The 22216-nt window shown below is 34.1% G+C and overlaps 2 protein-coding genes across 3 annotated transcripts in view; one reads left to right on the plus strand and one right to left on the minus strand.

Annotated features, from left to right (window-relative positions):
• Positions 1 to 2171: 2171 nt before the first annotated feature.
• LOC100368122 (peroxiredoxin-6-like) lies at positions 2172 to 14100 on the plus strand. Its single transcript, XM_002733660.4, has 6 exons — positions 2172 to 2367; positions 10429 to 10585; positions 11026 to 11163; positions 11839 to 11912; positions 12799 to 12871; positions 13130 to 14100. Exons 1-6 carry the CDS (start codon positions 2282 to 2284, stop codon positions 13256 to 13258), a joined length of 657 nt encoding a protein of 218 aa, XP_002733706.1. The 5' UTR covers positions 2172 to 2281; the 3' UTR covers positions 13259 to 14100.
• A 420-nt stretch (positions 14101 to 14520) lies between these two features.
• The window catches only part of LOC102804279 (ral guanine nucleotide dissociation stimulator-like 1), a 32698-nt gene continuing 25002 nt past the window's right edge, over positions 14521 to 22216 (minus strand). For both annotated transcript variants that reach the window (XM_085492391.1, XM_006815118.3), the window contains exons 13-17: positions 21778 to 21852; positions 20070 to 20184; positions 19212 to 19382; positions 18615 to 18729; positions 14521 to 16230 (exon numbers count right to left, since the gene is read on the minus strand). In XM_085492391.1, coding sequence (XP_085348517.1) covers positions 16061 to 16230; positions 18615 to 18729; positions 19212 to 19382; positions 20070 to 20184; positions 21778 to 21852 — 646 coding nt within the window. In that variant the 3' untranslated portion in view covers positions 14521 to 16060. The remainder of the gene's footprint in view (positions 16231 to 18614; positions 18730 to 19211; positions 19383 to 20069; positions 20185 to 21777; positions 21853 to 22216) is intronic.

Raw genomic sequence — 22216 nt, forward strand, 5'->3', positions numbered from 1 at the left:
GTCTTCATCATTTTTTGTCCTTGCATTAAAGTCCCCAGTCAGAATAATAGAACCAATTTTGGAATATTTTGTGATATCTTTTTCTAATGATTGGAATAAATTAGGCTCCTTCCAACTGAAAATGCTTGAAAATTGAGGACTTAAATACAAGGTACACAAATAAATGTCAGTGTCCAGATGGAAAAAATTTTTGTCAAGGCAAATCCAAATAAAATCTTCACAACTGCTCTGCATACGTTTTATACCCTTTGCATAAACGTTTTTATAGTACAAAGCAATACCACCAGAATTTGAGCGGGCCTTTTTGTGTTTTTGTGTTCGAAAAGAGTGGAAGACACTGTAATTTGGAATATCTATGTTTGACTCACTATTTGTTTTCGTTTCTACTAAGCTAATAAAATCAAAGTTTCTAACACTATCTAAAAAAATATTATCTTTAACTTTTTTCTCTAAACTACCAAAAATATTCCAAGTTGTAAACTTTAGAATAGCTCTATTTGCTGTATCGGAAGTCATAATTGTAGAATGAAATAAATTGTTTAAAAAAAATTATAAAGCATGAAATAAAAATACCTTAGTCTAGGTCAAGTAATGAGTTATTAATTGTAGTCATTTTGACTTAATTAATACAAAAGAGATTATCTTCTTATATAATTGAAGATATGTGTCAATAGTTCTTCAACTGGATTGTTGTTTCTGTAGTTACGGTTATTGCTGTATTGTCTCTTCTCGCTTCTCGCGAATTCTTCCACATTGTTTTGATTATTGGTGTTTCTTCTATTAATTGGCTTGTGGCTTTGTGCCTTGTAGTTTCTTACTGCTGGATCTGATTCTCTGGTTGTCGAGTGGTTACTTAATTGTGATTTAATAGCACTGTATATGGTTTTTTTCATGTTTGCTACAATGTTCCTGGTTCCTTTGTCGTTGGGATCATGGAACTATAAACCCCAGGAAGAACAACCACTTCGTTTCCTTTGAACTATGATAGTTGCCGCGATGTCGAATGTTTATTTTGACTGTTTATTTTGTCGCATTAAAAAATAAGCCGATTTACGCAAATGAACGTTTATCTCCGACTATCGGTCATTTTCGGAGTCAATCGGACGACTCCGGGAGATCACGTGACCGAGTTGTTCCGGTTATAGCATAAAAAAACAATGGCGCCAAGACAAAAACACTGATAAATGATCGACATTCAACGGGGAAAAAAAACACATTGCCACTTCTGGCGATCGAAGGGAAACACGGAATTAGTCGGGATATCTCAACAACAAACAGCTCACCAAACCCCATGTTTCGCAAACTTTCGCAACCTTATTTTTTCGAGGGTTGAAAAAAACAAGAAGTAATCTAAAAACGACATTAAAAATTATGAAAACTCGCTAAAACTCCGACCCGTTGCATGATTTCCGGTACACTGAAGGTCACCCTGCAGACCGACTTGTTTGCGCATGCGTAGTGAACGAAATATTTTACTGCGCAGATATGAAATTTTTTTTTCAAGTTTTCCGTTTTCAGCAAAGCGGTTGAAACGGGCGTATCGGCGGCAACTAACATGGAGTATGACTAATGTCGTGGAAACAAAAGCGAAAGCACTGTAAGATAAACTAAGACAAAGGTTTTTTTAATCCTCTTAGTTTCGTTGTTCTTCCTGGGGTTTATAGTTCCATGTTGGGATGTACTTTGTCCGCATACAGATGCATCTTTATGTTCTTACCCTTGTCGCGAAAGTTATTGTTTATGTAATATACATTTTCAATATCTTCAGTGATTATCTGCAGAGATCTGTTAAGTTTAACTATGTCTTGGTTAAAGGTGTCTTTATCCACTCTCGGTAATATACTGGATACGTATACTTTGCTGGTTGGGTAGGTATTGCGTGTATGGTTAATCAGCTGCTCATATTTGTTCTGGCATTCATCTAGTGGTATTCTATTGTCTACATCATTTGATCCAATGTTAAATACAATGTAAGAGTGAGCAATGATTTTGATCTTTGTCGGAGGCAGCGACCAAATATAATGATCGCTCAGTGTTATACAACACCACTCATCTTAGTTCCACCTGAGACCCGGGATAATTTGTTCCGCGGCGATTATGTACCACCTCGGAGTAAACCGCTACCTTCCATACCCTCTTTGGAATGAAACATTCCACGCATTTGACATTTGGCTTTAAAGGTCATCCCCGCGAGAGACCCACCTCTTTCTTTGCACCAGAGCCCTGCTGTGTAGACGTGTTACTTAACCTGCCTCACAATCTGTGTACTACGACGAACAGCATGGTGAACTTAGGCGACGAGTTTCCCAACTTTAAGGCTGATACGACCACTGGTGAAATTAAATTCCATGACTGGCTAGATGGGTCGTAAGTGAATTTTATTGATTTTTTGTGTAGTTTCAAATATACACTTGCAATGAGTTGTGCACTTACTCAGGTAGCACTTATTACAGGTGGGGATGACATTGCATTTTCTGGAGTCACAAATGCCAACAAATGTTGCTTAATCTTCTGTTCGTGTATAACACGAATCTGAATAACGAAACGGGTCTTGGCGAAAATCTGGAAAAGTCGCTACGTGTCGGTAAGCAGTGATGCATGGTCCGGGTTGGGCGTACCTGTATAACTAGATGTCCACTTCGGACCCTGAAGCTGTCCCCCTTCAGCTTCATGCTTGGACCTAGGTGACCACGTGTACATTTCTATCTTCGCACCAGAAATATGCAAACTTAAATTTGTAAAGTGATTGTTTGATTTAGGAAAAACAATCGTATATTGTTCCCCAGCGTGGGCGCACTGTGCACTTAATACTGGTAATGCAGGTCTGTAATACAGGGAACATTTCATTTTTAGGGGTGACCATTTTTTTTAGAAGGTGGGGTGAATTTTGAGAATATAATCTGCATAGGAAAAAAATTGAATTAAATCCTATTATTGATAACAAAAAAAAGAGGAAAGCTAAACTAAAATATATAAGCACGCTTCAGGCCAGGGGATTGATAATCTGTTTGACAAAAATTGAGCAGGAAAAATGAAATGTTTTCACCAATGCTAAAATACCTGTCTGCTGTTTATAGCTGAGAAAAGATGAAAAAAAAGGCCGAACATTTTCACTACTTTGATCTTGGAGTTAGCGATTACTGCACATTGACCTGCATTATTGTATTAAATACTAAAACTGAATTTTTACTATTTCCAATTTGACTTCTGGGAATTTCTGGAATGAAACATAATTTTAGGTAAATGGTGATGGTCTGTCAATTTTTTTTTTATTCAGAATAGACAATTCAATGTAAAAAAAAAATAATGTGAATATTAGAGTGAGGAAATGTAGAAACAATTAAAGGAAAGCCAAGCTCAAATCTGAGTGAAAGGAATTAATTTTAGCCACCCAACATTTATCAACCCCTAATGCAACGGAATTAACATGGGTTATATTTTCATTCAACAATATGGCACTAAAAATAGTGCTGCAATATGTATAATATATTTTATACAAGAACAATAATACAATGCAACCAGAATACTATAAAGAAACGGAGCAGTAGGTGTATGATTTTTTTTTTTTTTTTTACACTTTTATATTGAGGTACCACGGTTGTCAAATTAGTTCCATAAACAGTTTTATTATCTTGAGTTTCAACACCCCCCACCCCAATAGTCCATGTATTAACTATAACTATAAAACACGCTAGGTAATATTACGTCTTAATTTAATCCATTGCTCCATTTTTTTTCCACATATTACCTATATTCACAAAGTCTCGACAATTTCCAAAGTTTTCACAAAACTGTCTTGATAAACCTTAAATAAAAGATGCCGACGATAGTCTCAAAAAAGGTGGTTCGTTTAGTAGTTTGTCAGTTTATGCATTTATTAAATTCATTACAGACATTGTCTCACCTGCCCACCAGATTTTCACTCCATGTTTGTGACAGCATTGATAAGATAGTTTATTAAAGTGTGTTTGATGTAGTGTGCTAGAAATGGATGACTGATAATTTGTCAACTTTTCATACATAAATACTGTGTGATAGTGTGTACATTTCTAGAGTTTTGAAACTTTCGTAACACTTTTACAATTGGTTCCTAAATTGCCCAGAGATATTGTTCCATCCCAAAATAACTGACAACCTTAAAAATGTCTTTTCATCAACAGACATAAAAGGGTGGCGGTCGTCCTGCAGCGCATGTTCGAATTTCTAAGAGTCCCATATTGAAATTTCAGTATTGACTATCTATTCATTGAAACTCTCTCCAGTTGTGACAAGTTTATCCTTTCCAATTTTTCTTTTTTTTTTGTATTTTGGATCTGTTTTAGTCTTGCTCTTTTGGACGTTACCTTATTTTTGTTTGTGTATGTTCCAAATAAAATATATTGTATCATATCGAACAAGACGTGACGACCACTGGCCTTTAATAATACCACAAACGTGTATACTCTCAAATCGTTTTCATATCAGCTTCCACTCAACTTTGAGCATTAAATCATGATTGGTGAAATAAATGCGCATCTAGACACTCACTGATATGTGCATGAATTCACCAATTGGTGAGTGTTCTGTGTTTTTCCCATAATTCATTGCATGAAGTTGACTGAAAACTGATATGGTAGTGTTATTGATGTGAACATACTGAAAATATCAGCCAAAATGCATCTTTTTTACTATTTTGATACAAAAGTAGGTGAATTTGAAAGATGCATGTATATGGTGATATGAAGAGGGTTATTTAAGACAACAAAACAAAATTCCCTGAGAATTACAACTTAGTGGTGGAAATCGACAAAACAGAGTTGCACAATTTCTCATATTTGTACAGAGTGTGTACATTTCTGAAATGAACAAAGCCCGATTAACAGGACCGTGCATGTACCTGGCATATTGACCCTGTCTTTAGTAATTAGCATAGCTTTATCCGGGGCTGAATAAGAAACTGTTCTACATACAGTGACAGTCAGGTGACTGTCTTCTAAAGAGGTTATAAACTTTCTATCGCGGTCAAAAGATTTTCATGCCCTTCACAATTACCGGTACTACTCAATAAAAATCAATATATTTATTTTCAAAAATGTTACCTAAGCTAACAGGTTCATGTCTATGATAAGTCTCTTGCTTGAATACAGTTTTGAGTCGTAAATTTTGTACAAATGTTTCCAGATGTTGTATACCAACAACTGAATAATTAGGCTCAATTGGCATGCAAATATCGCTTTAATTTCACTTTCCATTCTTCTAATAATCTTTGTTGCTTTGGAAAAGTTAGTATAGCTCTGTCAAGCCTGTCAGACTCGGGGTGGGGTGGGGGTGGGGGTGGGGGGTTCTTTCCTGAAAAAAATAAAAGCAAAACAGCCCCGCCTATTAACAATCTTCAGGTTTGCTTCAGGTGACGTAGACAGGACAGTTATTGTGTACTATTTAAAATAACTTTTTATGCACAACAATTGTGATATGTGGCTTTTATTTTGTTGATTACTGAATGAATATAAAATGTATGTGACAGAATTTTGACTAAGAAAGATGTTGATCAGATCACATCTGAATTAAGTGTCTGGTATTTCCTTATACGTGACATGGTTACTAAACTGCTAGCTATACAATTGTCAAGTGGTAGCATGGCAGGTGGGATATCTATATCAAGATGGAATATAATAATTCTGAAGTCTATGGACAATAAGTCACAACATTGTGGTGTTGAATTAGAGCTTCCACACAATAAAATACAGTTTAAGTAGTTTAAAGGTACAAGAACTGAATAATAATAAAATAATGTACATCTATATACATGTATGTAGATTAAATATAAAGTAGTACTTAATTAATTAGACATTGAACTGTATCAATAGATCTTAAAGGGTGGTGGTCGTCACACCAAGCATGTGCGAAATTTGTGTTGATAAACATAGATTTTGCCACAATTCAATACAAATCAAATCACAAGTGCAAGTTTCGAACAGGCGCTGCACGACGACCACCAATGGTTTGGGGGATCTTTGGTTTTAGTGGCAGATTTTGAGTCGGGTACACTATTATTTTTTACGATAAATCGATTACGATAAATCATGTAAAAAAATCCATGCAGCCTGCAGACATTTTCATACCAGAAAAAAACGTTAAAAACACCGGGAAGCTGAGAGAAAATCGGTGACGAATCAGTGATATTTGATAAATTTGTTTGTTTTTGTGGAAAAAAGAATAATGACGCAAATGACAATCGCTTCGACACTGGAGGGCGCGATTTTTAGGGAAGATGTATTCTTTTGATCAAGTATTGCAATCGGGATTTTAGCCTTGTTGAATTATTAATTTGGGTTCGAAGACGACAAAATATGATATGGCCATGCCATCCTGGACCCATTATTGCATTTATATGTAACGATGTTCAGTAAAACAAGGCAGAAAGCGTTGATTCCTTGCCAGGTTCACAATCCCGAATCGAATTTTGAGGGCTGTTCCGGTGGACACAACCGCGATGGGCTTTGGTATACATGATCGGAGGATAAAAATATTATTTGTAATACATTATTACGGAGTCAAGAATATTTGTTTATGAGATTATTGAAATTCAAATAACAGTTTTTGAAACATATAAAATAATAATATAAAAAATAAAAATAAAAGGACTAAGAATATTTCGCTTTTGTACGTACGCACGATACCGGACGCACAGTATTTTACTTCTCTATCGCGCACTGTGTGGACAAACTATTATAAGTTGAATACTATTTTATGTCGTTGACCCATTATTTTTATTGTAGAAAAAGTTGTTTTTCTACAAACTCCATCATTACCCCAAGTTTAAAAAAAATGACAATGCTTGAATATTTGATAGGAGCATGTTTTACTTATTTTTCCTCATAATATAATATAAACATACGATTTTCTAAAAAAAAAAAATAGGTCAATGACCCCAGTTTTTTATTATTGCTGAAAGATTATAATAGAATAATCCATCAGTATACACAAAAATGAGGAAATTATCAATGTTTTTGCTCAAATGTATTGAATATCGTAATTAATCATTACAAAATTAATTAATCATTACAAAAAGATGAATATTATCACCAGAAAAAAAGAAAAAAACACCAGCAATCTTTGACATGTATTAAACATTTCACTATTATTATGTTTATTACGCTAATTATTCTTAACTAATTTCTACCATAAAGTCACAGTTTATGTAATTCTTGAAATAAAATGAAATGTCTAACATTTAATAATTAACTTTGGTATTACATCGTGATAAATATTTTAGGGTATGATTTATGTGATTGGCTGTAAACATAACAGTATTTGTTCGATAAAATACTGACAGTTTCTGACTGTCTTTACGTACAGGTAAATCTAGAATGCATGAGTTGTATTTGTATTTTATCAAAGAAATACTGTTTTTGACTGCAACCCAACGTTTTTTTTCCTCATTGTTCGCCTCAAAATACAAAATTAAGTTTAAAATTACATCATTTGACAAACAAACATGCCAAATTGAGAATTGTCCGTCATCATGATATAAAAATAATTGTTCGCAGACGCAAAATGAGATGAAACACGCAGTCGTAGTTGCCGTAGACTGAGTTTAAAAATGTCTAATTGGAGTGAAGCATTTTTTGAAAAAAGTGCATGCAATTTGGTATGGGTACAGAGATACATTGGCAACAGCGTCTAAATTGTTGCGTTCACGCACAGCTCCTTAGCACAAGCTAAGAGGTCAAATTCCTTAGCCAGTGCTAAGTAAACGTGTGCTTCTGATGCCCGTGAATTGACCTAAAATCTTGTCTTATAGTGTTGCTAGAAGAACGGTTAGAAAATTCTATCAAGTTTTTTCTAAGCTTTTCTTCTAGCAACCTTGGCTTAAAAATGTTGCCGAACCAAAAAAAAAATAATTGTAGGCGAAATACTTTTCGCATCCAGTTGTGACAAGTTTATTCTTTCCAATTTTTTTTTTTTTTTGTATTTTGGATCTGTTTTAGTCTTGCTCTTTTGGACATTACCTTATTGTTTGTGTATGTTCCAAATAAAATATATTGAATCATATTGAACAAGACGCGACGACCACTGGCCTTTAATAATACCACAAACGTGTATACTCTCAAATCGTTTTCATATCAGCTTCCACTCAACTTTGGACATTAAATCATGTTTGGCAAAAAAAATGCGCATCTAGAAGCTCACTTACATGTATATGTGCATGAATTCACCAATCGGTGAGCGTTCTGTGTTTTTCCCATGATTCATTTTAAAAGATGCATGTATATGGTGATATGAAGAGGGTTATTTAAGACAACAAAATTCCCTGAGAATTACAACTTAGTGGTGGAAATCGACAACACAGAGTTGCACAATTTCTCATATTTGTACAGAGTGTGTACATTTCTGAAATGAACAAAGCCCGATTAACAGGACCTTGCATGTACCTGGCATATTGACCCTGTCTTTAGTAATTAGCATAGCTTTATCCGGGGCTGAATAAGAAACTGTTCTACATACAGTGACAGTCAGGTGACTGTCTTCTAAAGAGGTTATAAACTTTCTATCGCGATCAAAAGATTTTCATGCCCTTGAAAAATGCCCTTTCAAAAATATTACTTCGGCTAACAGTTTCATGTCAATGATAAATCTCTTGCTTGAATACAGTTTTGAGTCGTAAATTTTGTACAAATACGTTCGCAGATACTATTGTATAATAACAATTGAATAATTATGCTCAATTTGGCATGAAAATATTGCTTTACTCTCACTTTCCATTTTTCTAATAATCTTTGTTGCTTTGGCAAAGTTACCGGTAGTATTACCCCCCCCCCCCCCCCCCCGTAGTTCTGTCTAGACCGTCAGCAGACTCGGGGGGGGGGGGTCTTTCTTGAAAAAAATAAAAGCAAAACAGCCCCGGCTATTAAAAATCTTTATGTTTGCTTCTGTTGCCGTAGATAGGCACTGATTGTGTACCATTTAAAGTTCCTTTTTATGCACAGATTGTTTTGTGGCTTTTCTTATGTCGATTGCTCAAAGAAATACAATGTACCGATATGTGACAGAATTTATCCGGTAGACTAAGGAGGATGTTGATCAGATCACATCTGAATTAAGTGTCTGGTATTTCCTTATACGTGACATGGTTACTAAACTGCTGGCTATACAATTGTCAAGTGGTAGCATGGCAGGTGGTATCCATATCAAGATGGAATACAATTCTGAAGTCTATGGACAACTAGTCACAACAACATTGTGGTGTTGAATTAGAGCTTCCACACAATAAAATACAGTTTAAGTAGTTTAAAGGTACAAGAACTGAATAATAATAAAATAATGTACATCTATATACATGTATGTAGATTAAATATAAAGTAGTACTTAATTAATTGGACATTGAACTGTATCAATAGAACTTAAAGGGTGGTGGTCGTCACACCAAGCATGTGCGAAATTTGTGTTGATAAACATAGATTTTGCCACAATTCAATGCAAATCACAAGTACAAGTTTTGACTTGCACTAATTACTGCCGATGACTCCTTTGATACCTTCCAATCACCTAAAAAAATACCTAATTAAAGCTTGGTAACATCTCAGTTTGTACTCGCTGGTCTGGCAACTGTCAAAGTCACCATCTTCGTTTCTATTAGACCCAGATCTCGTGCATGTGTCATGCAACGAGTACTGAGCTACCTGCAAACAAATCATTCACAATAACGGCACCAAATATGTATGTGATGTAATCTCACTTGGTAACCAGTCATTGACTTCATGTAGTTTCATGGTTTCGCTTCAACATGCTTTTACTTGTGATTAACAGTTTTAGAGTTGCGCAATTTGAATGCACTTGCATGTTCCAATGCCATGACGTTCTCTGATGTGTACCAACCGGCTCATCGTTGCACGACCTACTATTTTCTTCCCAACTCCCCCAAGCTTTAAATGTAAATGCTTTTGAGGACTGAAATTGAGTGAGAGATAATGTTGTAAATATAAACCATAATTAATATATGCCAAATTGTTGGTCCCTATCAGTTACAATATTCAAAACTTTTGTAACATTTGTTTTGGAATCTTGTGTTTGTAAGTCACAAGTCGAATAAAAATAAAAATTGACCAAATTGAAGATAAGAAGTTTTTGAAATGACATTTCACGGCACTATGCTGATGAGATGTATATCTGTAAGTGACGTGTTCAGCAAGAGTTGGCGTTATTGGAAAGAACAAGACCAGGAAATTTTAATGCAACTTCTGATGAGCAAATCAAGTATTCCAATCAAACAGTACAGTACAACCACCAGTTAATTGGGGAATTTTATTCATTGTGTTGCTCAATAATTTGTACAGGTCCTAGAAATCTGAAAGACTCTCTCTGATTGGCTAAATATAGATCTGCCAGGACTGGATGGCCAATCAGAAGCATTTTTTTTAAAAACCTTGCATTTATATTTTTTTTCAGATGGGCTATTTTGTTTTCCCACCCCGCTGACTATACCCCTGTCTGTACAACAGAGCTGAGTCGTGTTGAAAAACTCGTACCAGAGTTTAAGAAGCGTAATGTGAAACTGATTGCATTGTCATGTGACAGTGTTGCAGACCACAAAGGTTGGATCGAGGTAAGACTACATGTGAACATAGTTTCTTCTAAAAACCATTTTTTGGAAATTTTTAGTGAAACTGCACTAATCTACCGGTGTATCATAGAACAACATCAGTAGAGGTCACAACATGCTGTAAACAATTAAATTTTCGCTGCTAGGAATTTGTGCAAGTTGAGAAAATTTCTCCATAGTCTCAGTGATTCTGTGTCTTTAGGATCCATGTGAAAGTTGCTGTGATTCTATGCATGGTTAACATATCACTTTGCTTTGGCCCGTCGCTCCTCCTGGAACATAGGCCATCGATGACAGTTCTCCAGCGTATGTGGTCCTGTGCTGCAGTCTCAAGCTGTACCCAGGTGGATTTTGAGCGCCTAACATGGCTGAGGTCTCTCCGCCCCATGGTTAACGTATGGAGATCGCATAAAATAATGCCTAATAACAATCTTATTCTGTAGGATATCAAAGCATATTCTGGTGTTGCCGGGGTGTCTTATCCGATAATTGCTGATGAGAAACGAGATTTAGCCGTAAAACTTGGCATGGTAGATCCTGATGAGAAAACTGCAGCTGGTTTGCCGCTCACTTGTCGTGCTGTAAGTCGTTGTTTACAACTTTGCCTCTTTCTGCTTGACATCAGTCACGTTATCCTGTGGATCGCAACACATCTTCGCTAGCCAAGGTCTAAGATTATTCGGCCAAGATTATAAACAGACTTTGGCAGAACGACCATCAAATATGCGTATTCTAACAGCGCCCCCAGTAGTCAGTAGCGACTAATCATTGTCCAATCAGTTCGCAGGTTACAAATCCCTCTTTGCCGTTTCATTTTAAACAAAATGGCGGCGCCCATGAATCGTGATATTTGTGATGATAAAATTGCGAAAGTTTTCGGTGTTGGTGCCCTCAAGCCTCATCAGGTACAGACAATCGACGCAGTGAGTTTTTATAATTTAGTCCAAGCTGATTGGGCGCCTTGTTTCGAGGCGCGCTCAATAACATCTCACTGCTTAAGATATGCAATTAGCCTATGCGATCCTGCATGGTATAGGTCGAAGACACGGGACCATGTGATTCAGACGATGATAACTGTGTCACCAATAATATTGTAAGCATTGGGCAAGCACAAATATCAATTTGGTATTATAATACAGGCTTCCAATTAATTTATCAAACTTGTTATCCTGAGAAAGCAAGATATCAATAGTTCATTAGTTGGATCGTTATTTGTGGAGAGCTAATTACCATTATCATCCAAAATTGTTTTCCAGGTTTTTATCATTGGGCCTGATAAGAAGCTGAAACTGTCATTTCTTTATCCTGCTACCACTGGAAGAAACTTTGAGTAAGTATCTTATTGGGCTTGTCTTTATATTAGTGTTCAGTACTGTAAAATCTGTATTAGGAACCGTGGCTTCTATTAAAATGGTACAATGCAACAGAGGGGGATGCGGCTTCTATTAGAGCATCTACACATATGAGAAATGATGAATTTTTGGGTTCTCAAATATTCAAAAAGAATGGGTGCGACTTCTATTAGGGATGCGGCTTCTAATACAGATTTTACGGTATTATCTTGAGCACTCGGACGATTGTACAATAAGCGCATTAATAATTAATTCAGAGTTCAAATTGTCACTAATTTAAATTCGCATGGGCATCTATATTTACAATGAAATGTATTATTTCATTGGCATATCCATGAATTTCAAACCTCAAAATATCCAAAAGAAATTCGTGAAATTCAATGTCTTAATTATTATTGTGTTCACTGTGATTTAATTTTAACAAAAATGTGAAAATTATTTTAAAAAACTCCCACATAATCCAAATTTTGTACTTACATGTAATAAATATTGGTCACCAGGGTCATAGCAAAAAAATGAAAAATGTCTATCTAAAATCTATATTGAAATGCAAGATATTAATTTCTGGTTTGTTATCAGATTTTTGTTGATTATTAATGGCTATTTTCTAAAAACTAATAGCTGTCAACAAAATTTATAGAAATTTTGTGATTGTCTAAAATGATTGGTAGATGGCTACCAACTTGTTGATTACTGAAGCTGTAAAAACCACTCCGAAAATGGAAGTTGCCCCACAGGCCTACAAATTCCTCAAATCAAGATTTCTCTCCTTTAAGAGCCCGCACTTTATGTCGTGGAAGATCACACAGAACTTTAGAATTTTGCTTTAATATGCAGCCTATGATTATTCTGTTTAACTTTCAGTGAGATTCTGCGAGTAGTTGATTCTCTCCAATTAACAGCCACAAAGAAAGTTGCTACACCAGTCGACTGGAAGGCAAGACGATTTTTATTTAATCAGTACATACTTTCTTTCCTGAAAATTAATACGATTGGATTTCCAAATTCAATTGTGCTACAATAAGTCCAAAAAGATTTATTCCTTATCATCTCTTCAGTGTTTTTCTTCCAAAATAATTTTTTTTTTAAGGTCACAAGTTCAGAAAAATATGTCTTTGTCTACTAGAAAAAAATTAATTGAATTGCATGTTTTTGAGATAAAATAATTATTTTTGTTTGCTTTTGTATATTACAGCCGGGTGAGAAGTGCATGGTAGTGCCAACTGTAAAACCAGAGGATGTGGCTAAACTATTCCCCAAGGGAGTAGAAATAAAGCCTGTACCTTCCGGCAAACAATACCTACGTATGACTCCCCAGCCATAGTCTCTCCCATTAAAACAATGTTGGTTATGCATGTATGCTTATAATATCATGATTAGTCTCATTTCACTACAGGGTTTATTCTGTGTTTTTTGACATTTTACTCTGTGTAATACTTAGCTAAAATTACCTTGTCATGGACAATTAACAATTTTGGGGTGTTTTAAATTTTTCAGAAGGCTATTTTGTCTAGAGGACTACCGGTAACATCAATTTATAATTTTTGAATTTTTGTTTTTTTGCATTTTCAGTCCATCAAAATTTCCTGACTTTCTAGTATGGATAGAGGGGTACGACCCTGCATGAAATACTATTTGTTTTTTGCAAACTTGGTTAATTTGAGCACACCCTTTAGTATGCTATTTACATGCCATGTCAAATATTATGCATTTTCTCATTTAGTTCCATGTAGAAAATTTTGGCTTGGTATTAGTAATTTTACAAAAAAATGTAAAACATCATCTGAATTTGATATTCTAGTCTTTGATATTTTTCGAAATTCATGGATACCAACCGAGTAAAAATAAGATGACAATTTGAATTTTAGTCTCAATACTAAAAATTAATTTAACCAGGAACAAATTAATATAGATGACTAGATGTACATGATTATTTGAAGCATTCTTGGATTAATTCTGGGTCAGTGTTCTCTAAATTCTAGATGAATGCTCATCCATTTTTCATCTTGTATGCTGTGCTGTTCTTACTAGGGCGCCCTCAACGAGAATGCAAGTATATAATCTTTCACATGGTTGGCGCCCTCAGTGGTCAAGAATTTTATTGTATATTGGAAAATTATAATAATTAATATAAAAGCAATCAATAAAAATTATTACTAAAAAAAATGTGTGCAATGTATTCATTATGATTAACTTGCATGTGTGCAAGCAAAATCTCAAACTTTTAAACAGATTTTGATCAAATTGTGTACTAAGGTACTGGCATTAGTTTTATGACAATGTCTGTGCATATTAAGTAGCTAATTTGCATGTCATATTGCAGAGCTAATTTTGATAAGATTTGCTATATTGTGGTGCACATCTGGCTGATATTCTTCACCACTAATGCTATTGCTCGCTCACTCGAGTTTTTAATAACTCAATGATTGCATATTCTGTTATTTACACCGAGCCTTGCAGAGTTTTGGGGTTAGGTGTGATCATAAACTACTAGAGCAAACCTCTAGCAACAAAAAGGTGTATTTGTGAAGGTAGTGCTGTTTTATTCTAGTATGAGATTAAAACTTGAAATAATTTTGACATCAATTATAAAGAAAAATTCATTTATTATATAATACAATGTATATACAAAATTACAAACTATAATTTATAATGCATAAAGGAGCATGCCTGTTTCATATTTTTAATACATGTATATGGCAACTCGTAAGCATTTTTTTTTCTATAAAGCCACTGCACAAATTTATTTAATCAAATTTTCTTGCACAACGGCTCTGAAATAACCATAATGTTGAGAGATTTATATACAAGGTAGTCTCCAGAAATGCAACTATTGAACATGTGATTTTGATGCCATAAATTACTTGTAAAAATGGATGAAAATTTCGGGTAACGAGAGATCAGTCGCTAATATATTAAATGCGCATGTTTCACGCAACCCTTCAATCGTAAAGATGTATAAAAGGACATACCTTGTTTAGAAATTGTGGCTATTTGGCAGCAATAAATGTAAATAAAAAGCACCTTGCATAATGATAGGTTCTTGATATACTAACCAGGATCAATCTTCAAATAATAAACACTTGTGGCAACATAATTCGTAAATATATTAAGCGTAAATTGTGGCAGAAAAAAACTCAAGAATCTGAATAAAATGACATGGGTCATGGTACAGTGTCGTCAAATGACTGGAACAATCAGATTTGTATGATAAATATTCTTGAAATTCATTGTAATGTTGTGTACACGACTCGCTGAAAATGTAAAACATTTGAAATTAAATGTCAGACTTCAATAAGGATTATTTCTAATACTTCGTTATATACATTATTTATAATGACAAAAATATCTTAATTTTGAGCTTCTCAAACTTGAGCAGAATTTTGTTTAAAACCAGTAAAAATTCATATTTTTATTTGCACATTAAAATTATTAATTTTCAAATGGCAAGTCTCGAACCACCTCCTCTTATAAAATGTACATATTTACAAATATTACAGTGGTAACCCTGTTTTGTGTTTGCACATTTACAAAATTTGATTTTGTTAAACATGCAAGAATTCAAATTTTCTGTCCTTGCTTATGGTGTGAAGAATATAATAAATACATAACCAATGCACATGACTATCAGAAACATAACACACTATACATAGCTAATGCACGATATGTAATGAAGAAAACATGATACATAATCAATGTACAGAAGGAACATGACCTTGTGATGCATAATTACTGAACATTAAGAAACGCGATCACATGATACACATAACCAGTGGCTATAAGGTCACATGATGCACATAACCAGTGGCTATATGGTCACATGATACACATAACCAGTGGCTACATGGTCACATGATGTACATAACCAGTGGCTACATGGTCACATGATGCACATAACCAGTGGAAATATGGTCACATGATGCACATAACCAGTGGAAATATGGTCACATGATACACATAACCAGTGGAAATATGGTCACATGATGCACATAACCAGTGGAAATATGGTCACATGATGCACATAACCAGTGGAAATATGGTCACATGATGCACATAACCGGTGGTTATAAGGTCACATGAACACACCCTGTGCTATGCTGTGGTTGAACATCTTTACAGTTTTTCTCTAACTAGTAGATGATTTTTTCTTGATCAGTAATTTTATTCTACTATTTCTCTTTTTAAGCACTGGTCGTTTTTCTGATGGTGACTGCTTCTTCCTAAGTTCAAAGGTCAAATCCGGTGCAGACTGATTGATTGCATAAAATACATTGCACTTGTCAGGGATCACCATTTCTGCGAGAAAAAAAATTTAACAGTTAGAACGCTAGAATGTCAGTAATTTAAAATTTTTCTTTTTATGTAAATGTTGACTATCGGTAATGAAGCTATTTTTGATTTATAACTATAATCTAACTCTGTTCTCAATTCAATTTATTAGTCTGGATAAAGAAAAACTGTGCGGGAACAAAATATGGTAAGAATTGATTACAGTATGAAATTTTGTTCTTTCACAAATTGTTAAAATGTGCTGCAACTGGGAAGAGTCAATTTATTAAGATCGAGATGCAAACTTAATGTTCTACACAAAAATAGTAGTTCTGTCGTCTAAAATAAAATGCACATTCAACTATGACAGAGTCATAGACTCTAATCGGTCTGAAGGTGTTTTAATCTGGGAGTAAGTGCAACTTTTCTTTTGATGGTAAATAAAATGCATGGCCACTTTTAATTCTAATCATATGTAAATTAGGTCTTGTGTCTATCTGAAATTTATGATAAACACATAAAAATACTGTATTTGCTCTACTGGTAGCAGATGAATTTACTTAAATGACAGAGGTGCATTTATGATTGAAATGATGCATACTGGTAATTCAATGATAGAGCATACTAAAAATTGAAAATACTGTAAAAAATTGTATTTAACAGACATTGTTTAATTAATACGTTGCGGCGGTTCTATATTGAACATGACGCAATATGAGAAATGATGCTTTAAATCAAAGAAAGCTTAGAAAGAACTCCCGTGTGCTGAGAGTATTGGAGACACATTAAAAATTAATTCAAAATTACTTGAACTTGAGATGTTGATGGAAACACAGAAAACTAATTATGCAAATTAGGTAACTAATATGAACAGATTTAAGTGTAAAACTAATAAGGTCTGCACAATGTACCAAGTTTCATTGAAATGTGATTAGAACCAAAATAATATTAATTATTATGCTAATTAGAGAATTAATATGAACAGATTTTAACCCAAAATTAGTCAGGCTGTCTATTGTCCTCGAGCACTTATGTACCAAGTTTTATTCAAATGTGATGATCAATACTTGAGATATCAGTATTAATTAATTAATTATATTAATTAGGTGATTAAGAAGCATAAATATTTACCAAAAACTAATATGGTGTATAGTCCTAGGTTCATTGAAATGTGATGGGTACTCTTTAAAAGTTTCATTGAAATCCAAAGAGTGGCTTTTAGACATCAGTGCAACAGCCATAAAACAGCAGAAAATTAACTAATTATGCAAATTAGGTAATTAATAGGCACAATTATTTATCCCAAAATTAATCAGGTATCTGCAGTCCTAGAATATCTATGTCGCAAGTCTCATTGAAATGTGATGATTAGTACTTGAGATATCAGGTGAAAAGCTGAAAATTAACTAATTATGCTAGTAAGGTGATTAATATGCACAAATATTTACCCAAAAACTAATTAGGTCTCTGCACAGTCCTCAAGTAACTATGTACCAAGTTTCATTGAAACATGATCATTACTACTTGAAATATCAAAAGCTGAAAATTAATTAATTATGCAAATTAGGTAATTAATATGTACTGATATTACCCTAAAAACTATCAGGTCTGTGCAGTGTCATATGACATATATGTACTCATATGACATATAAGTTTTATTGACATGTTATGATTAGTACTTGAGATATCAGTGGAAAAGCCGAAAATTGATTAATCATTATGTAAATTAGGTAATTAATAATATTAACAGATTTTTACCCAAAAATAATCAAATCTGCGCATTAGTTCAGAGCATCCATGTGCCAAGTTTCATTGAAATCCAATGAGTGGTTCTTCAAAAATCAGTGAAACAGTCATAGAACAGCTTAAAATCAGTTAATTATCATGCAAATTAGGTAATTAATATTCATAGATTTTTACCCAAAACTAATCAAATCTGGGTATTGGTTCAGAGCATCCATGTGCCAAGTTTCATCAAAATCCAATGAGTGGTTCTTCAGATATCAGTGGAACAGTCTTGGAACAGCTAAAAATCAGCTAATTATCCAGCAAATTAGGTAATTAATATTCATAGATTTTTACCAAAACCTAATCAACTCTGCGCATCATTCCAGAGCATCTATGTACCAAGTTTCACAAAAATTTGATTAGTGGTTCTTGAGATAACGGTGGCACAAAAAAAGTGACATACATACATACATACATACATACATACATACATACATACATACATACATACATACATACATACATACATACATACATACAGACATACAGACATACAGACAGGGTAGCTGCAAAGACTCCCTTTTGTGCTTCGCACACGGGAGTCAATAAAATTAAAATTTTTAGTTCTGAAAAATCATTCCATATGAAATTGTTTTTGTGATATTTTTGACTGATGTATTTACCTTCGTCGTCTGGCAGAAGCTGAACTAATTCATAGCTGCTGATTGGTTCTTCATCCTTTTGGTATTTGCATAATGCTGTTGCTATGACAGCAGGTGTATGCTCTTCATGGTTTACCTACAGGTAATACAATTGATTGTAAATTCATTTTATCTGGTAACTTGGGTTTTGTCTAACACAAACAAGGAAATTATGTAAAATGTGCAAAATGAGACACTAAAACAATGAAAAAATAAAAAACAAAATTTAAACAACATTTTTTAGAAGACTTGTGTATTTAAAGATATAATTGTTTCAATTAATTCAAAATTCCATACTAATTGAATGAATACTAACATTCGTTGCCATGACAACATCCTTTATTTTAAGATAAATAATTCTATATTATCCAGCAATATAAAATTAAATTAAAAAGATCAAAGTTGTTAATATTGACTTTTTAATTATTATTTTATGTTTAAATTTCAATCATTAATAAAAGGCAAATGTAAATTTTGGAAACTGCCATATTATTTCTTATTGTCAAATAAGTCATTTCATATTCGGAAATTACAAATCCTAATAAGGTAAGTTGTATAATAACATTTGTTGATACTTACTAAAATACTCTTGTAAATATTGCCCTGGTCTGAGTTGTTCTCCATGCTCACTTTGATAGCACAACTTGTTGGAGACAGGTATCTAGGCGACAACGGTGTCAGTGATGAAGAAGAGCTGATTGATGATAATTCTATTGATAAGGATGAGCAGGATGACGATCTTGACATTCTCTGTCGAAGAAAATAAAATAGAATAATTAATTAAAATTATTAATATAATGAAAAGCCATAAAATCTGAACAGCAAGTAAGAGTGGTTTTCACAGAGTATTTTCCAGAGTGAAGCTATGTCACAAAACTTTCTATGTTGTTCTAACACGCACCATTGTTCTGTGTATTTCTATGGGCTCTGTGCGAGCTGATGTAGAACGCCGGTCGAGCCGGTGAAAACAGCTAAAGTCAAGGAAACAACACAAACTCAACTTTTAGGTATGGTTTTTATGGTCTTTGTTTTCACTGCTGCGTTTGCCAGGCGGTGAAATGCTTCGATGTCCGCCTTCGAGAATACCACTTCAAAAGTTAATAAGTTATTTTTTAGAGTCAAAATTAGCATGGAAATAAAACTTAGAAACCAGTGTTCTCCCAAGGTATTTTTGGGCAGGTTCATTGTTTTACTGTGCAAGAAAACAATATAAATTATGTTATTCTAATAAGGCTACTCATTATGTAAATTAAGCTGTATTGTTATTTAAATGATATACATAATTGTTTAAAAGAACCACTGGAACTTGCCACAATGTTGGGTCAGCACAAGTTTTTTCAGGAAATAACCTTGTCAAAAGTGTACAGTTGTTTAATAACCTAAATTGAGCTTATTGTTCTATAGCAATATTTAGTCCATGGCAAATGCAATACCCACCATCAATCCAGGTGCTGGCGAATCTGAACTTGAAACGCTGACTCCATCTTCTGAACTTGTAGATGACCCACTTGAAGACCAATGAAATATAGCCGATCTTCGTCGCCACGTTCCTCTGAAAACAAAAAGTAAAATTAAAAACATTTCAAAAACCAATGAAAAGGATGAGCTTAGTTGATGTCAAAATAGCACATTAAATTGATTTTCGCTGAAGGAATGATTCAGTGAAAATAAAATCCATTGAATATACCTTTTATCCTATATTTTACATTCAACTTGTCAAAAATCAGTAAAAATAAATTCCATACAAAACACCCAAAAAGTCCTTTCAGCGAAAACTAATTCCAGCTAAAATAAATATTTTACAGTAGTAAAACCATACCTACCTTGCACCAATCAATATAGAGTGAGCCATGCCCAAGAGTTCAAATGGCTAAGTATGAATAAGCATAGCAAAATATGCAGTGTTCTCCCCAGAAATTTTTCATAGAGTCGCGGCTAATTTGCATAATAATTAGCATATAATTAGCATAAATTAACATATTGTTTGTCATATGGGGAAATAAAACAAAACCAGTTTTTTTCCTTTTTTTCTATTTATTTTATGTACAATCTGTATACAATTATTGCACTGCATGTTTAGTATTGCAAATGTCCTGCAGAAATACTGAGTTTTCTGTTTCTTTGCTTGGCCCAGCAATCAGCAACTTTATAAAACCCTGTTCAGTCCCGGTAAATTAAACATGGGGTTGATTATTCTCATTGCTTGTCTTCCGTTTCTGTTGTTTTCCGATTAAGTACAACAACTGTTACGAGTCACGATACTTAACACGCTACTATGTTCGAGCAATAATAGTTTTTCTGGCTGAAATTATCCATCTTTATGTATTTTTTTTAATCATCGATGTTGTCTGTTCAACACAATTGTGAACAATTCGAGACAACGGAGGTCTGAATTACGAATTGTCGCCATTGTTATACCACGTAATATTGAGGTTTTTCTTCCAAGAAATAACACAAGTGTCACTCCAATTTCCACACGTTTCTTGATTAGAATTCCCGATTTCTTGATAAATATATTATTTTCAATTATGCTTCACTTAATTCATCCGAATCTGAGCACGATATGCGATCCGAGTGGGAAGTTCACGCTCGCTGGATCTTACATGGGTGACGCCATCTTGGATTCACAATCACAAGGTCAAAATTGTTTACATCATAAATATATATTTTTTCACATTTTGATCTCAAAAAACAAATACAATATCAAAAATACTGACAAAAATCAAAACTTAGAATAATAGTACGACTACATTTCTAAAAATAATAATGAAAATACGTTTCGTACACACCAGAAACATGTGGCTTTTGACCCCAAGTGTGACTATATCATTTGCATATGAATATACGTTTGGCAAAGAGCGTTTGACACCGGGGCTTACGGCTTTGTCTTTATAGAACTGCTTTGTTTTTTTAAAACGATATCCAACCAATGAGAAAATCCCGGGAAATTGGCGTTAATACAATGCATTTGTAGATTTAACTAGTTAGCCAGGAAAATTACAGTCTACAGAGACTGAAGAAATCAGATCACGGGATAAATAATAGCATCGCGGAGGAAACACAGCGTCGCGGGCAAATTCGATCGCGTCGGGGCCCGCGACGCTGTTTTGGCCTGGGGAGAACACTGATATGTCATGTGACTTACCCGAAACTAAACTGTGACTTTTTGTGGCTTGGTGTCTTTGGACTGAGCGGTTCAATAATACATGACAGATGATAGCTAGGGAAGAAAAAAAACGTTTTTAGAATATTATACTAAATTTATTTAATAATTTTCTTGCATACTGTTTGGTACACATATACTCAAGTGTTGATAATAATCTCTGTCAAAAAACAAACAATTTGCATAATAATACAATATAATTTGATGTACTATGAAAAAAAAAAAAAATTAACAAAATCTTTAGCTTAGTGGTTTTTAACTAGCACCCTAGCTTACATGTTGTGAACTGAGCAAACAAAATCTGACACCTTAGCTTAGGGGTTTTGAACTAACACCCTAAACTTACATGTTGTTAACTGAACTAAGCAAACAGAATCTGGCACCCCTAGCTAGCTTACAGATTGTGAGCTGAGCAAACAAA

The sequence above is a fragment of the Saccoglossus kowalevskii genome, chromosome 17, assembly GCF_978046115.1.
Source record: "Saccoglossus kowalevskii chromosome 17, keSacKowa6.1, whole genome shotgun sequence".
NCBI lineage: Eukaryota > Metazoa > Hemichordata > Enteropneusta > Harrimaniidae > Saccoglossus > Saccoglossus kowalevskii.

Coding starts and splice junctions, on each gene's coding strand:
- LOC100368122 (XM_002733660.4), top strand. CDS start 2,282: ATGGTGAACTTAGGCGACGAGTTTCCCAACTTTAAGGCTGATACGACC. Junction 10,586..11,025: donor ACCACAAAGGTTGGATCGAG/GTAAGACTACAT, acceptor CTTATTCTGTAG/GATATCAAAGCATATTCTGG. Junction 11,913..12,798: donor ACCACTGGAAGAAACTTTGA/GTAAGTATCTTA, acceptor TTTAACTTTCAG/TGAGATTCTGCGAGTAGTTG.